This window comes from Esox lucius, chromosome 6 (assembly GCF_011004845.1).
Source record: "Esox lucius isolate fEsoLuc1 chromosome 6, fEsoLuc1.pri, whole genome shotgun sequence".
Taxonomy (NCBI): domain Eukaryota; kingdom Metazoa; phylum Chordata; class Actinopteri; order Esociformes; family Esocidae; genus Esox; species Esox lucius.
The window spans coordinates 18525811-18543402 of NC_047574.1; the positions used below are offsets into that span (position 1 = coordinate 18525811).

The 17592-nt window shown below is 39.2% G+C and overlaps 1 protein-coding gene across 4 annotated transcripts in view; it reads right to left on the reverse strand.

Moving 5' to 3' along the window:
• LOC105010659 (protocadherin-15) overlaps positions 1-17592 on the reverse strand; it is a 226731-nt gene that overhangs the window by 29566 nt on the left and 179573 nt on the right. For all 4 annotated transcript variants that reach the window (XR_004575807.1, XR_004575806.1, XM_034292761.1 and 1 more), the window contains exons 25-27: positions 5478-5587; positions 4111-4251; positions 2640-2767 (exon numbers count right to left, since the gene is read on the reverse strand). Coding sequence is in view for 2 of the 4 variants with exons in the window: in XM_034292761.1 (XP_034148652.1) it covers positions 2640-2767; positions 4111-4251; positions 5478-5587 (379 nt within the window). In the remaining 2 variants the exon portion in view is untranslated. The remainder of the gene's footprint in view (positions 1-2639; positions 2768-4110; positions 4252-5477; positions 5588-17592) is intronic.

Here is a 17592-nt window from a genome sequence, read left to right on the forward strand (position 1 = left end):
GGTAGGGCATTATACTGACAAAGATAGCAGAGGGAAGAGTCAAAAGTGTAAGTGCTGGGGAAGGTGGTTAGCCTGTATCATCTGGTGACCTTATGGTGGCAGCTCTAGAGTGACATGCTGATCCTGTCTTCCTGAGGAGGGCTGATTGACAGCAGGTGTGCACCATCCAGGGGTGAAGATGCGTTCATGGGCCGAAGCTGGGTTCTCTTCAAGGGCACCGTTTTGCAGCCCTGAGCTGCAAGCGCTGGACCACGGTTTACTTGGAGAGCAAGCTGCTACCGTGGCTCTGGGTGTCTCGCCAGGCACTACAGTGGCTCTGGGTGTCTTGCTGGGCACTACCGTGGCTCTGGGCACTACTGTGGCTCTGGGCAACCCCACAGATGTTATGGTTGTCAAGTCAGCCACGGTCCCATAGGGATTCATGCCGGTGGCTCGAAGGTTTTCCAACCTCCCCACCACTGCCTCACAGGCACATCCCAGGTGAGTGCTGACCTCCGCCTGCAGGTAGGAGGTCCCAGAAGACATGGCAGTACCCTGTGCTCTAGCCCGGGGCTATGCCTGAATCGCCCACCGGTGTTATGGGCAGAGAACCAAGGAACAGAGTACCCGTGCTCAGAACCCTGAAAGACAATTTATATAGCCATGGGAATAGTCAAAAACATAACCATTAAGAAAGGTAAAGTCATCTGACGGCCTTACAGTGGGAGTTCTGGATGTACAACGTCACACACTTCCCATCTTCTGCTGCCCAGAGCTGCTTTTCTGGAGCCCTTTTATCATCCCCCAATGAGCCCTGATACAGGTATAGTGTTCTTCATCAAGAGGTGGCAGCCAAACCTAATTCAATGGTCCTGTTTAGCAGCCCTGGGCCAGGTGACACTCTTGGGACACTGAAGCAGGCAAGGGCATGTCCATATTTATTTGTTAGGTTAGATTCCGTGTATGACTTGGATGGATCAGATTTTTCATTATTAAGATTGCCAGCATCAACTGGTCACTAGCATAGCAACATTACCAGCACATTGACCTTGTTTTTAAGCAAGAAGCCAACATTTTTAACAATTTTAATTAACATGCACATAACTTGAAATGTGTTTTAGTTTTATACTCAGTAAAATTATTGAATACATGATAACATTTTGTGGAAGATCTTTGAAAGAGACGATCAATTGCGGCTAGCATTTTCATTGAGAATGGCAGGCGTTGTTAGCTAATTAGGCTTTTGTCACAACAATTCAATTTATCCAAATGTTCTCTACATGAAATAATTTCAGCATGGTTTCTGTCTTTGTTTATTTATATTATGTGTTGAACTACATTGCTATTTTTTATGGATCCAAAAAATTTCAAATTTCAAAACACTTCAAATGTTTTACTGATTTTCTCTTCTTTTAACTAATGTATCTATCTTTTAATATGTATGCCAACTTATTATTATTATTATTATAATATCTTGCATGAAAATGGTCTTGAAGAAGAAAAACTAAACATTCGAACGGGAACCAGGTCGAGAGGCTGGGGCAGTCAAATTATTCACCAAGTGAATAATTTGCATGGTTCCCTGAAAGATGAGAGTGCATTGATATAATTTAGCCAGGAGAGGGAGAACTTGAGACTCTGGCCTCTATACCTGTGAATGCCTGCCTCCCAGCCTGCATGCTCAGATGGGCATCAATTTGCAGAGTGCCTGTCTGCAGTGACATTGATTAATAGGTGCAACACCGATTTCTCTCTCCAGGTACTGGCACAGGGAGTACCAATGGATTGGAGGGAGGATGGAAGGGATGGACCATTTAATGACAGGGCTGCACTATCTATGTAATTAGAGGAGCCATACGATATTACTAAATAAGACTGTAGACCATGCAATTAAAATTGTAATAGATTTTTAAGCAGCAGGAATTATACCTAGGATTTTTTTCTTTTCTTGGTACAGTAAATAACTCTAGTAAACATTTGGGTTATTTTTTAGGTTCTTTTCCAAGTATTTTTTCAGCATTTTACTCTGGAATTTAGACTTTAAATGCCAAGATTCCCAATAACTAACCTCTTTTGGTGACAGACAGGCAGAGTAGAAATATGGTATGGATGAGCCAATAACCTCTATTAACAAGGCATTCTGCCTCCCTCTGATAATGTTTTCCCTCTGTATCATGAACCACACTCTGCTCCTTAACGCGATTTACTTTTCTTTTTCTAGCTTAATTGTTTTACCAGAAGGATATCTCTGAAAAGCATAGACATTCAGACACCTTCTGTGAGGTTCAGTGCAAAAATATATTTTTGTGGAAATTGCTTTCAGTCCCCACTGCTAGCTAGCATCTCTGTTAGATAATGAGACTTAGTTATACACCTTGACAAGCTTAAGCTAAATTGGCTAGATTACTCCAAAGCAAGATAACCACTCTCGCTTAAGCTAACTTGGCCAGCTTACTCCAAAGCAAGATAACCACTTTCAGTGTGTGTCTATGCACACAGGTGCATGCAAGGGAGAGTGTGCGATGGTACAAACTCTTACATCATGGCATTACAGTACAATCACGGTATGTTACAGAATTCAGAAGCGGACAATCTTTTCAACATGATCTTTCGTGTGTTATGACAGTAACACATAAACAGTATCAGAAAACCTTTCTCACCACTATCTTTAGAACAGAAGAGAAGGTCTTTGCGTCTTCAGCGACACCACCAATGTAAAGGGTTCTGGTGAAGACAGGGGGGTGGTCGTTCTCATCCTTTACCTCAATAAACACCTTAGCTGTGTTGGCTGCAGAGATAAAGAGGAGGTTGAAGAAGACGAAACAGTATCATTTTAGTCATGAGGCATATTTTTCTTTCCAGGCTGGAAAAGACTTGAATTTACACTTTTATGAAGGGTTGAGGGTTGTTGTGGAATGCAATTTTTATTGCAAACCAAATAATATTCTGACACAAACAGTTTTATCAGCCATATTTCTACATATTTGTATTAGGTACTTCTGCACCAGCTGTTCTTTTTACATTCATATGCCAGGGTGTCCTAAAAAAATAGCTTGTAGTAAGGGTAAATATTCTACATACTGTATACCTATTTGTCACACTTATTCTGTACAAATATGTACAAACTTCAGCAAAAATCTACTATGGTCCACATTGCAGTTGGGTGAAAAATATGCACTGTCTTGGTCCATTTTATTCCGAAGCAGAAATGCAAAGTCGTGTGGCGTAAGGCTAAGGATGAGCCGAGGGAACAGGTCACACAAAAACAGTATATCAAATCATAGACACGAACACCACTGTGTGAGACCCTGAGGAAAGGCCTGGAGGGAGAAGGAAGAGGACTGAGTGTTCAGTGCACAGTTTCTCTTTCTCTGTGAGTCTCTCCCTCTCGTCTTTTTTTCCTCTCTCTCTCTCTCCCTCCCTCAATTTCTCTGAATTTTTTTATTCAACTGATAAAAAAAAACACAGTTTATCTGTTGTGGTGTTGTGGGAAATTGGCAACTTTTCAGAAAAGACACACTCGCAAACATATGTGCACAAGTGTTAAGAAACACACACACACCACACACACACACACACAGAGCCATGCAGCCCTCACAGACACACAAATGCATACACACAAACATAAAGCCATTCGTTTAAAAGTAGGATGGCTCCCATGGCAGAATGAGCTCCTGAGTGTGTGTAAAGTAAATTATAATTTAAGGGAAAGAATGGTGAGGTGGAGCTGGAGGGAGTTGTGTTAAATAAATTCCAATCATATACTCTGCTTTTTTAATTGTGTGCGTGTGCGTGTGGGGGTGCTTGTGTGTGGCCTTGTTTTATTATACTCGTGAGGGCCCCCACAAAAACACAAGGACAGTAAAACAAATAATTAAATCTTGAGGAAAAATGTCCTTGGTACCCATTCGAATAAAGGCATGGGTTTAAGTTAAGGCTAATAGTTACTATGAGGTTTTGGTTTAGAATCCTCATTTGTGTATGTTTGCAGGGGGGGGGGGGGGGGGCACATTGTGTCATTATGCATCTTGGCACCACAAAATAACAATGACAACTACAGTATCCAGCAGGGAAGGTAAAATCTTGAAGTAGATTCCCAGCACCTATGCCTGTTCAACACCCCCCTCTTACTTTTGGAGGGGACCCGTAGTTGGGCAACGACCACGATCATGGAGTCAGCTTGTACCCTCAGCACGTAGCTGGTGACCGTTTCATAATCCAACGGTTTAGCTGTAGAGATCACACCTGTCCGATTATTCACTTGGAAATCACCTGCAACCAACAAGAGAACAAATGGCACAACTTGAGGACATCAGCAGCATTCCCTGACCTCTCCTCTCTCTTCTTTTAGGCAGGGCCATTCTACACTAGGCCTTGTGATCTAACATTGAAAAAGGGTGTTCAAAGGCAATGAACACCAGTGTAAATCCGTAACACCTTGGAACGCTAACTTATTCAAATTCATTGCATGGTTTGTGGTCGAAAAGTTGCCCACTGAATTGTATTTATTCATATTAAGGAAACAACGCTTAAGGCTTTGCATGTTAAATATGTGTGAAATAACAAACATCAACATAAGTAGCCTCATTCACTTGGGCCTTTCTTGAATGGACTGGAACATAACATGCAGAAATGTATATTAGGAATATCAAGACAATGATTTAAATTTTTTCATCAATCAATGCATTTTTTTGTTGTTGCTTCGATCAGCTAGTTCTCTCTTTTAGTACAAGTAAATCACTGTGATAAAAAAAAAAATTACCCAATAATGGAACAGAATTTTACAAAAAAGGTTTTTTGGAAGAACTGTTAATAGTTCAATAGAGAAACTAGTCCCAAGGGTAGAACAGTGGCTTAGTAGGGCATGATTTTAAGATTAAACCTTTTGAATAATGTAATTCCAGTACATCTGTTCTGTTGAATGGTTAATGGCAATCTCCATTGAGCTTGATTTTTAGTCCAGGACTACAGTAGGATTAATCTGTCATTAAAACCAGCCCTAAACCTAAGTAGCTTGATTTAAGTTAAAAGAGTCATAGGTTTTCCAAAACCTATTTCCAATGTTTTTTCCTTTTAATTTTTTATCAAAATATAAGCAATGTTAATATTAATTTGGAATTAACCCTCTCCACAAAAACATTGTTTGAACATTGACACAATGTTCCTCAATTACAATTTTCTGGGGTTTCTCTAGAAACCTGGTCAAACTGGAAATGTTCTGCTGGTGGGAACAAGTCCCAAAGGTTTACCGAGATACAAATACTGGGGACCTTTCCCCTCTTTTTATTCAGAGGATGTAATAGCACTTTTTACTGCTTCTCAGTACTCAGACATTGACAGGCGAGTTCATTTTTACCAATCACAAAGAATTTCAGTTTCATTGTTCATGAACAGTACATTATTACAATAATGGAAAAGACAGAAATGTGTCAATTTCTTATTACACTAAGTCATTTTTTTACTATATATAGCAATGAATGTTAAGAGTCTGCACTTACCGCGTTCATTTCCTCCCACTATGGAGTAGAAGATAGTTTGGTTGATGGCGGCTGCCAGGATGCTGCCCACTGGTCTGCCTACTGGGGCCAACTCACTGACAGGAGCAAACCTGGAGACAGAGATGGAGAGATCTAATATGACTAAATATCCCTGGACACATTACCATTACCAATTTTGTGACAGTATCCGATTTCCCAGACACACTGTTGAATATTGCTCACCGTTAAATTGCACTAAAGGACACTTTATTTACACATTCAACAGTTAATACAATACAAATAAACACGTTCAAGTTCCAGTGCACTTGGCAGGCCATAAACATTATGGCTGTATCTTCAGGTTGTCAAGATAAAAAAAGGTCAACAATGTCCTTGATACTGAACAATTCCTCTAGTGTGCGTGAATTACATGAACTGTTATTTCCATGACAGTTAAGATAACAGCTAATAACAGCTATCAACCATGGCTATTACACACATAGTATGCATTCTCATCCATAGCTATGGCAGACAAGCTTGTCACTGTTCTCCATAGAAATAGTGAATGCCAAAAATAGGGCTGAATGCAAGCTGACTGCACTGTCGTCACAGTGTGATTTACGTTGATACTGTCATCTTATTGTGTGTCGTTTTTTTTGCGATACTGTCAGCATGCATGTGAGTTTGTGAATGTGTTGTCGTGTCTGTGCGTGTGTGCGCGTGGGAGCAAGCCTGAGTGTGATGCAGCTTCAAGACTAGTTCCACTTCAGTCTACAGTGAATATCAAGAGATAAAAAGCTTTCCCCTTGAAAGCTTTGCAGGGAGAAGTAATGATCAAATCATAAGACGCGGGAGTCGTATTCTATTATATACACTAAACTCAATTCAGTGTTAGGGGTTAGAGAACCTTCCGCAACAGAAGTGAAAGACAAAGAAGTGTCTCCCTGCTGTAAACATTCTTGTCAACCCGAGGCAGTTTGAACCACCTTGTCACTGTTGTCATGTCATAACTCTTAGTTGTCTTCCCTGAACTCCATGCATTTTATAGCATCAATAAAATAAAACAAGCCTTCAGGTAAGAGCAAACACCACAAAGTCAGACTTTTACTCCAGAGTTTTGTTCTTGTATTTTAATAGCACAGCTCTTCCTGACAGAAGTGATTTCATGAAAGGAAACAGCGAGAAGACACAATCCAATTCCCATATTGAACATGAAGGTCAGAATTAGCCATTTGTACTGGGATAAGATAATACACTGTTTACAACAACAGGCTTTTTTCGTGAGACATAATGATTTTACAACATAATGTGAATAGAAATACAACATATCAACCTACCCTGTTGATAACCTATATAATATTACTTTAACTGTCTGGAAGAATGATAAACTATAAAAGTAAATTTATTATGCCATCCAAAGTTTAGTAGCAGGCTAATCCTGTTTGGGTACCTCCTGATAGCCTGGTGATCATTCATTATTTTAATAAATTAATTCATACATATACTTTTTCATATTTTGGTGAAATATTTAGAAGGCAACTTATGTTCCTTGATGTATCATTTTACATTGACATATTCTGCCAGATAGGTAGAGGGAGTGTTGGGCTGGAAATGTGAGGTCAGCATCTTGTCTAGGCCCGTAATAGTTTCAACTATTCAAACATAATTTTATAGGCTGCATAACATTAGCCTAATTAAAGCATTTCACTGTTAGTCGACACCTGTTGTTAATGAACCATGTGCCAAATACAATTTCATTTGAAACCTATTAGACAATATACAGCCCTTGGTTATAATTACAGACCCTTTGCTTGCATTCCCTAACAGTCACTTATAAATCAAGCCTATTAATGAGGAGTGTGATTTTTGTAGAAACTATAAAAGTGATAACAGCGAGACTTGACAAAAGAAACCAAATGGCAAGCCAGTGAAATGCTATGGATGCTAATGCTCTGACCTGCTGCCATGTGGAAATGGCCAATGACAAGACAGAATTTAGAACATATGTTTGAGTTTAGTAGTGTACGGGACTAAAATGAACAGCAAAGGGACAACAGAGAAGGACATGGCTGACAAGGAAGTTTCATTAGTGTGAACGAAACGACTGGGCGTACTCTGCATTTAAATTATACATAGTGCAGGACCATGTACCAGGCAGACAGGACAAGGGCTCGGTTTCAAAACCCTTTCAATATTTAGATGAGAGGAAAAGTACAATGAGAGGGGATGAACTTCCTGAGAGAGAGAGAGAGAGAGAGGAAAAAAGTGAAAGATAGGGAAAGCGATAGTCATGACATTTGTCTAAAACAAATTGGATGTGAAATTAAACAACTTGCATTTTATGTCAGGAAAGTGTAGGGTCCACAGGATTTCACCTAATGGGACAAACAAACAACCCCATTGAACCTGCATGCATGTTCTTTCATCCACTGGTCCACTGAACGTTTTGAACATGTTGATGAACGATCGGGCCTTAATGGCCATGTCGCCTATAATCTCCAGCAGGCACATCCAGAGGAAGACTGGCATCCCCTCAGAGAAACAAACTGCATCATCAATTATAAGAGTTAAAAACTTACCATGTTCAATTTGGTAAAGATTGCACTTCAAATCTGGGTGCATTAGGTTGTTATGGCAATGACAAAAGGGGTGCTGTGAGTCTGCAAGCTGGGAACCACAGGAAAAGGAGACAACTACTTTGCATCATGGTAGTTAGAGGAAGAAAATATATATCTAGTGACGCACTGAATACTGTGAGGAGATGTCTTCAAAATAGAAACTTTGACATGACAATATAGATGGATTGATGTGTTATAAAAAGTATGCCTGTGACATCTATTGGTTTATTTAGTTATTTAGAGTGCAAGTCATCATTTTAAAGGCATTGTTAAATGTGATAGTGTCCCATCTCCATTAACCAGAATATATTGTGGATATAGTCTGTTCACTTTTCTGTCACTTATTTAAAGGCACACTTTTACCTTGATCTGAATGATATTTTTCAAATATGATCTGAATGATATTTTTCTGAATGATAATAAAAATAAACTTTCGCCGTATTGGTTGAAGATGCCTACACACCCAGTCTGTTTGGATAGGTATCTATCTACCTAGCACACATAGATTTTGCAATTTTATCCCACTTTCTCTGCAGAAAAGTTGCTCAGTCAAATTGTGAGGGCAATTCCTGTGCACAGCCCTATTTAGGTCAGTCCACATATGTTCTATAGGATTGAGGTCCAGGATTCATCCAACCTTTTTGACTAGTATTTTACCAGGTAAGTATTCAGTCCACAGATTTTCTATATTATTGAAGTCCGGGCTTTGACTGGGCCAACCCAGGACTTTAGCTATCTGACAGATGACGCTGCTGCCACCATGCCTGTCTGTAGGTACTGTGTACTTAGGGTGAGGAGCTTCTGGCTTTGATTCAAACATATATCTACTGGAAATAAGGCCAAAAATGTCTACATTGGTGTCACCAGACCATAACACTTTTTCACACATGGGATTGGGAGACTGAATATGTGTTCTTGCAAAATGTATGTTTTTGGTTGTTGTAATAATAAATTACTTACGTCTTACTGACCAACCCCCTTGTGGAGAATACACACAATGGCTGTTATAATGCAGAGTTCACTTCCTGACAAATATTCCAGGTGCTCCTTTAAGGTTGCTGCTGACCTGTTTCTAGGCTCCTTGATGAACTTTCTTCTTCCCTTGTCACCCATTTTGGAAGAACATCCTGATCTTTGCATCCTGATTTTCTAGTGGTGAACATCCTGATGTTCTAGAGGTGAACATCCTGATGTCCTAGTGGTGCCATCTTGCCTCCATTTCTCAGCAAGGCTCTTCACAGTGTTCCATGATTCTTATATTGTTATATTCCTTTCAAAAATAAGAACCTGTGGTTCCTTGTGACGTATGTAAGTAAATAACTAGCATCTTATTTTGTGGAGCTAATCAGAATCACTTCAGTTGACAGTCAGGTGACAGCAATATGATTTCCTAGGTGACTTAAGCATCATATATTCGAACTAGTTGTCAGCACGTTATGTGTTTTTTTCAGGACGAAATTAAGCATTGATAGAGTATCATCACTAGTTACATTTCCACAAACACATATTTTAAAAGCCAAATTGACAAATAATCTCTATGCTGTATATACAGTGGATATAACAAGTCTACACACCCCTGTTAAAATGCCAGGTTCTTGTGATGTAAAAGAATGAGACAAAGATAAATCATGACAGACCTTTTTCCACCTTTAATGTGACCTACAACGTGAACAATTCAATTGAAAAACAAACTGAAATCTTTGAGAAAAAAAATAAATAATTTCATAATAACCTGGTTGCATAAGTGTGCACACCCTTAAACTAATACTTTGTTGAAACACCTTTTGATTATATGACAGCACTCAGTCATTTTGTGTAGGTGGTCTATTAGCATGGCACATCTTGACCTGGCAATATTTGCCCACTCTTCTTTGCAAACGCGCTCCAAATCTGTCAGATTGCGAGGACATCTCCCGTGCACAGCCCTCTTCAGATCACCCCACAGATGTTCAATTGGATTCAGGTCAGGGCTCTGGCTGTGCCATTCCAAAAAGTTTTTTTTCTGGTGAAGCCATGCTTTTGTGGATTTGGATGTGTGCTATGGGTGGTTGTTGTGCTGAAAGGTGACCTTCCTCTTCATCTTCAGCTGTCTAACGGACACCTGAAGGTTTTGTGCCAAAATTGCCTGGTATTTGGAACTGTTTATATTTCCCTCCACCTTGACTAAGGCCCCGGTTCCAGCTGAAGAAAAACAGCCCCAAAGCATGATGCTGCCACCGCCATGCTTCACTGTAGGTATAGTGTTCTTTGGGTGATGTGCAGTGTTGTTTTTGCGCCAAACATACCTTTTGGAATTAGGGTCAAAAAGTTTAACCGTGATTTCATCAGACCATAACACATTTACCCATGTGCTTTTGGGGGACTTGATGTTTGTTTTTGCAAACTTCAGCCGGGCTTGGATGTTTTTCTTTGTAAGAAAAGGCTTCCGTCTTGCCACCCTACAACATAGCCCATTCATATGAAGAATACGGGAGATTGCTGTCACATGTAGCACACAGCCAGTACCTGCCAGAAATTCCTGCAGTTCATTTAATGTTGCTGTAAGCCTCTTGGAAGCCTCCCTGACCAGTTTTCTTTTCGTCTTTTCATCAATTTTGGAGGGATGTCCAGTTATTGGTAATGTCTCTGTTGTGCCACATTTTATCCAATTGATGATGACTGTCTTCACTGTGTTCCATGGTATATCTAATGCTTTGGAAATTATTTTGTACCTTTCTCCTGACTGATATCTTTCAACAATGAGATCCCTCTGATGCTTTGGAAGCTCTCTGCGGACCATGGCTTTTGCTCTGAGGAAAATCCTACAAGAACAGCTAAACTTTATTTGTGATTAATCAGAGTCACTTTAAATTATGGCAGATGTGTAATAACTTCTATTTAACATCAGTTTGAATGTGATTGGTTAATTCTGAACACAGCCACATCCCCAGTTATAAGAGGGTGTGCACACTTATGCAACCAGGTTATTGTAAGGTTTTTATTTTACATTTTACCCCCCAAAGATTTCAGTTTGTTTTTCAATTGAATTGTTCACATTATAGGTCACATTAAAAGTGGAGAAAATTCTGACATGATTTATTTGTCTCATTCTTTCACATTCTTTTCACAAGAACCTGGCATTTTAACAGGTGTATGTAGACTTTATATATCCACTGTATATTTCAGATCTCCCCTGATATATATTATGCATGTGGTTGCAGATTAATTGAATTGGGGATCAATTAAATACAGGTTTGGTTGTAATGTTGCAATATCCTCCATCAAATGTGGCTCACCAGGTGAGTTGTGTAAAGGACCTCATCTGAGCCCTGCTCTAAACACTTAGTATCCTAAACATCACCAATAGGACAATACCTTGAAAAGCATATTTGGATTAAATGCTTGACAAAAAGGGTTGATGCGCTTTACACAGTAGCCTAACAGCAATTACTCTATGTGGTTCCTTGATCAAAAGCACAGTGACAAGAGACGGAAGAACTATGGGATCAGACCAGCAACCTTGTACTGAGTTTGACACGGCCTGCAAATGCACACAGACATTGTGATGATATGAGGGGGGTGCATTTAAGGGATGTGACACTCTAGTCAATGGACCAACATGGAAAAAGACAGCACCTGCAATAAAAGGCGCCTCTGGAACGGCTGATTAATTTAATAATACCCTGAGAGTGTAACAAAGCTCTTGCCATTGAAGGAAACAAAAAAAAAATACATCACCATTGAAACGAAGCACCAGCCGAAAGCCCAGGTCTGGTGATGTCCCCCTTGGGAGATATCATTTGTTTTGCATCGAATGGAACAACGTATAACTTACCATCGAGAGCCACCATTGTTACAGAGATAAACAAGCTGTGTAAAAATGAGTGGAAAATATAAATCTGTTCAGAAACATATACATAAAGGAATTGCTTTGTGTGTGTGTGTGTGTCTGTGTGTAAGCTAAAAGAACATTGCCAGAGATAGGTGGCATGTGAACACAAACATCGGACCTTTAAATTACAGTGAATTTTAGAAATTCTGACAGAAAATTATTTTGTTTTTCTTTTCCTTGGAAAATTTTCTTTTTCTTTTCCTCTTTCACATAAAGCGCAGTTTTTTTAAATGTAGGGTCAAATTTGAGTACTCAAAAAAGTTGTGATACAGAAGAGCACTATTATTTTTTACTAATATTTGACAGGCATAGGTGAGTATGCTAATAACACCATTATTTTTAATAATATTTGACAGTTACAGGTGAGTATGCGAATAACACCATTGTTTTTACTAATATTTGACAGATGCAGGTGAGTATGCTAATAACACCATTGTTTTTACTAATATTTCACAGTTACAGGTGAGTATGCGGATAACACCATTATTTTTACTAATATTTGACAGTTACAGGTGAGTATGCTAATAACACCATTGATTTTACAAATATTTGACTGATACAGGGGGGAATGCTAATAACACCATTGTTTTTACTAATATTTGACAGTTACAGGTGAGTATGCGAATAACACCATTGTTTTTTACTAATATGTGACTGATACAGGTGAGTATGCTAATAACACCATTGTTTTTACTAATATTTGACTGATACAGGTGAGTATGCTAATAACACCATTGTTTTTACTAATATTTGACAGTTACAGGTGAGTATGCTAATAACACCATAGTTTTTTTTACAAATATTTGACTGATACAGGTGAGTATGCTAATAACACCATTGTTTTTACTAATATTTGACTGATACAGGTGAGTATGCTAATAACACCATTGTTTTTACTAATATTTGACAGTTACAGGTGAGTATGCTAATAACACCATAGTTTTTTTTACAAATATTTGACTGATACAGGTGAGTATGCTAATAACACCATTGTTTTTACTAATATTTGACTGATACAGGTGAGTATGCTAATAACACCATTGTTTTTACAACAGCCCAGGAGCAATTAGGGTTAGATGTCTGGCTCAGGAAAAGTACAACAAGGTTTTTGACAATGGGAATTATAATAAGTATCTTTTTGTTTCCTGGCTCACACCCTAGAGCTACCCTGCTGCCCCAATTATAAACAATGGCATTAAACTTATGTTTTTGTTGAGAAGTTATCCATTTGTTTCACACTAGAAGTTGTTGTTTAGAATATCTTATTAAAGGTGACAAAAAGGACTGGTTTCATTTGGCTAGATTTAAGGCTAAAACATAAAAAAGTTTCCATTTTCCTTAAGGATGAGCAGACTTTTGAAATGTACTATGATGTATTAATCCACAGTTTCCTATTTTGACAGATGGAGCACATAGTTGAAACTTAGAAGTTAAATTATGGTGAATTTGTGGTGGAAATAAAAGATTTTACCCATTAATAAAACATACATTTACCACATTAATAAGAGTTTAACAATTTGTGTTTCTGGGGGTGGATTACATCTCTAATTGAGAGTCACATGCAGAGAAACAGAGAAAATGGGGACAGGCAAAGAAAAGAGGTGGAAAAAAGAGAGAAACAGAAAAAATAGAAGAGAAGATAAAAATGGATAATGAAAAGCAAGAGAAAAACAACGAGGCTCGTGTCAGCAGGACATAGGGCAAATGACATGCCTGTGAGAGGAGCGTCACTCCGAGGTGTCATAGAGTGCCAGGCCTCGGGGCCAAACGCAGAGTGACGTTGACGAGCTATGGTAGAGGAGTAAAAACAGTGCTGCACGCCACAGGGAAGAATGTTACAGTCATTTCCCCTGACACAGACACACACACACGCACACACACAGGCTGACTTAACAGAGTTGGTCTGAGCTCAGTGAATATTTGGAGTATATGAGAAAAACATTCAAAAGCAGTTTTGAATGTAACCGCACATTTTTTGTGGATTTTTGACAAACCAACACCTGCATTTTGTTCATTATTTACATTGTCTGGAAGACAAGATACGTTACTGAAAAACTAAAAACAATACTTCCATAACAAAATCAACATCTGATATAGGTTCTGAATACTGAACTTGTCCTTTATAAAAAGGCTTTTTCAAACCTGGCTTCATACTACCCTCGGTTTATAACATATGGCTCAGCAATTTAGGCAGCCTTTTAGCAGTTAGTTCAGTCACACTGCAGGATTTGCACAGGGAAAAGGCCTAAACTACAGCCTTCTCATAACAGGTGTTTTCTCAATGTGGCTTATAAAAAAAGTGGGGGTTGCAAGATGAAGAGGTTCCAATCTAATGTTATAGATTCAAGGAAATAAACATGAATCGTATAATTTTAAACATGCCAACTTTATGTGATGGTTTGAATGAATGAAAACAGAGCTGTCAATGACTAAACCTTTATCTGTACAGTAGCAAAGGAAATGACCCTGCACTTTTGAGACTGCGTTAGACTTCAGATGTGTATATGTGTGTGTGTTCTGTAAGTGGCTTGCTTATTTGACCACTACAGTACATGGAGAAGAACTATGACAAAATTGTTGTCATAGAGTGCTGCCAGGGATTTTGGGACCCCTGAACATATAACACATCGGGTCCCATCCAGATGCATGGGGGGGGGGGGGGGGGGGGCGGCATGATGCATACAGTGGTAAGGGAGCCGAAGCACATTTAGAGGTGTGTGATTGTTTAATATTGGGTGTGAGTGCACAGGGAATAGTATCACTACTGTAGATATTAAATACTGGGTATAAATTGTCCAATTAAATTTACTACAATGGTAGGAGACTATGATTATTGTACATTGTGTAGGCATGGGATGCATTTTCATTGTATATCTTTCTTATTTGGTTACCGTCACTAAGACAGGTGGTGATTGAACTGAACAGCGGTGTGTTCTGTTGTCAAGATGTGGGTGTCCGGGGTTTTGGACGACAGAGCAACACATCTTTCATAGTTATGAGTTACATATAGGAATTACTTTACTTTGTTTGAGAAGATTTCTTTAACATACTCTGTTAACTATAAAGCAAATGGAAAAAAACACCATGCATTTTATTATTATTAGGAAGTATTTTCTTTATATTAGCATGCGCACGAGTTAAGGAGCTGTTGCCAGCAAGCTACAACCAAAGCCGAAGGCACCGTCAGCTCTATTATGTGGAATTCACTACTTGATGGAAGACTGATACCCTCTATAAGAAATGTGCTGAAGGCCACCTTTTACAATGTAAATGTTTGTCTGGACTAGAAAAATCTCAACATTAATGAATAACTTAAAATAAATATAACTTAAATATACATTAACCTCAATTAAATAAATTAACATTATCATCTGTAGAATGATATGGAATGTTTGAATTCTTATTGAAAAGGATTTTATCATTTTTATTTTTGTCATTATAATTTATTTTTTAATCCCCTGGACCCCCTGCAATTTAGCGAACTAACGTGACATTCAGCACAATGCTGCTCACCTCTTTCAGTTGGGAGTAAGGCTGGTTCAGGGGTATGGGGATGGGCAGACAGGGCTGCTGAGCCTGAAGCTACATCTTTTGGGCCTGGCACCAGACGGGGGCAGGGACAACCCATTTAGTATCAATAGTTTGCTAAACGTTTTCCTGCATTGATTAAATGTCAGCTAAAAGAGGAACAAAATGTAATCACTCAGATTTTTCTGTGAAGATATTAAGTAACTAATGTTATGGGTGCAAAAGTAACCTATTTCACTATGGACAAAGCTAGTAGGTTAATTTCCACCACTCACGGACTACACCCACCTTCCTTTTTGAAAAATTGGGTAACATATTGTCACCCTTTCTTTTCTCTCTTCAGTCTTATCTATTCATTTTAGGAAACAAGGTTTGTCTTTAGTAAGTGGAGACATCCTTCATGCTCCACCGACACTCCTCACTCGCAATTCATTGCTAGCAAGTGCTGTTCGGGCCTGGTTTGGAGACAGGACCGAACCATTTAATGTGTATGTGTGGGGGGGGGGAGGCACAATACAGAGGGGCTCTATGGTTAACTTTCTGCCATAAACAAGAAAATAGGATAGGTGGATAGGTTAATAATTTTATGTCTAAAAGATTTTTGACATTTATGTTGATTAAAAGATTAATGTTGAAAGCATTTTTTTTTAATCTAATGTTCTAATAATTTTTTAGAGCCACTGTCAGTCACAGGTCCTTACAATCGGTTTTATCTATACTCTTGTGTGTACTGGCATTCTGACATCTTAATGTTTAATTCCTTTTTTAAATTAAAATGTCAGTGTTTGTTTGCTCAAATTATATAAAATGTATCCAGAGAAGTCTATTTTAACTGGATTTGTTTTTTTAAAACATTGTATTTCCAGCAAAACACTGGAACGGGCTATCTTTTGGAATCCCGAAATGCTGCACGGATCTTCAGATAGCTACACACAAAGATTTCCCAGTGGAGGAGAGAGCACCCTCCCTGACTAACTGGATCAAGAGGCCACTTGGGATTGTCATTTGGGATAACATTCAACCATCACTCGGGTGGCAGCAGGTTCAGTGTCACCAGAGCAGATCAGATGGTGTCACCAGTGAGACTTTAAAGGCCACAAGGCTCCTATTCCTCCCGATTACATATCATCAGTGCCTGCCCGATTATGGGAAAAGTACCTGACCCATGGAAAGGTGGTCTTATCTAGCGAATACAAAAAAAGATATATTCTAGAGGAGCACAGCATTTTGGCAAGCATGCTTGTAATGGAGTAATCACATAATTGAAGTAAACAAAATAAATACAAATATAAACAAGAAACCATGCAAGCGCCTACAGTATACCCCTCACATTTTTGTAAATTTTTTATTATAACTTTTCATGTGACATCACTGAAGAAATGACACTTTGCTACAATATGAAGTAGTGAGTGTACATCTTGTATAACAGTGTACATTTGCTGTCCCCTCAAAATAACACAACACACAGCCATTAAAGTCTAAACTGCTGGCAACAAAAGTGAGTACACCTCTAAGTGAAAATGTCCAAATTGGGCCCAAAATGTCAATATTTTGTGTGGCCATAATCAGAGCTCACCAGAGCTTCATAGGTTGCCATTGGAGTCCTCTTCCACTCCTCCATGACGACATCACGGAGCTGGTGGATGTTAGAAACCTTGCGCTCCTCCACCTTCTGTTTGAGGATGCCCCACAGATTCTCAGTCGAGTTTAGGTCTGGAGACATGCTTGGCCAGTCCATCAGCTTTACCCCTTGCTTCTTTAGCAAGGCAGTGGTCGTCATGGAGGTGTGTTTGGGGTCGTTATCATGTTGGAATACTGCCCTGCGGCCCGGTCTACGAAGGGAGGGCATCATCCTCTGCTTCAGTATGTCATTGTACATGTTGGCATTCATGGTTCCCTCAGTGAACTGTAGCTCTCCAGTGCCGGCAGCACTCATGCAGCCCCAGAACATGACTCTCCCACCACCATGTTTGACTGTAGGTAAGACACTTGACTGCCGCATGCTTGACGCTTGACACCATCTGAACCAAATAAGTATAACTTCATCTCATCAGACCACAGGTTCCACTAATCCATGTCCTTAGTCTGCTTGTCTTCAGCAAACTGTTTGCAGGCTTTC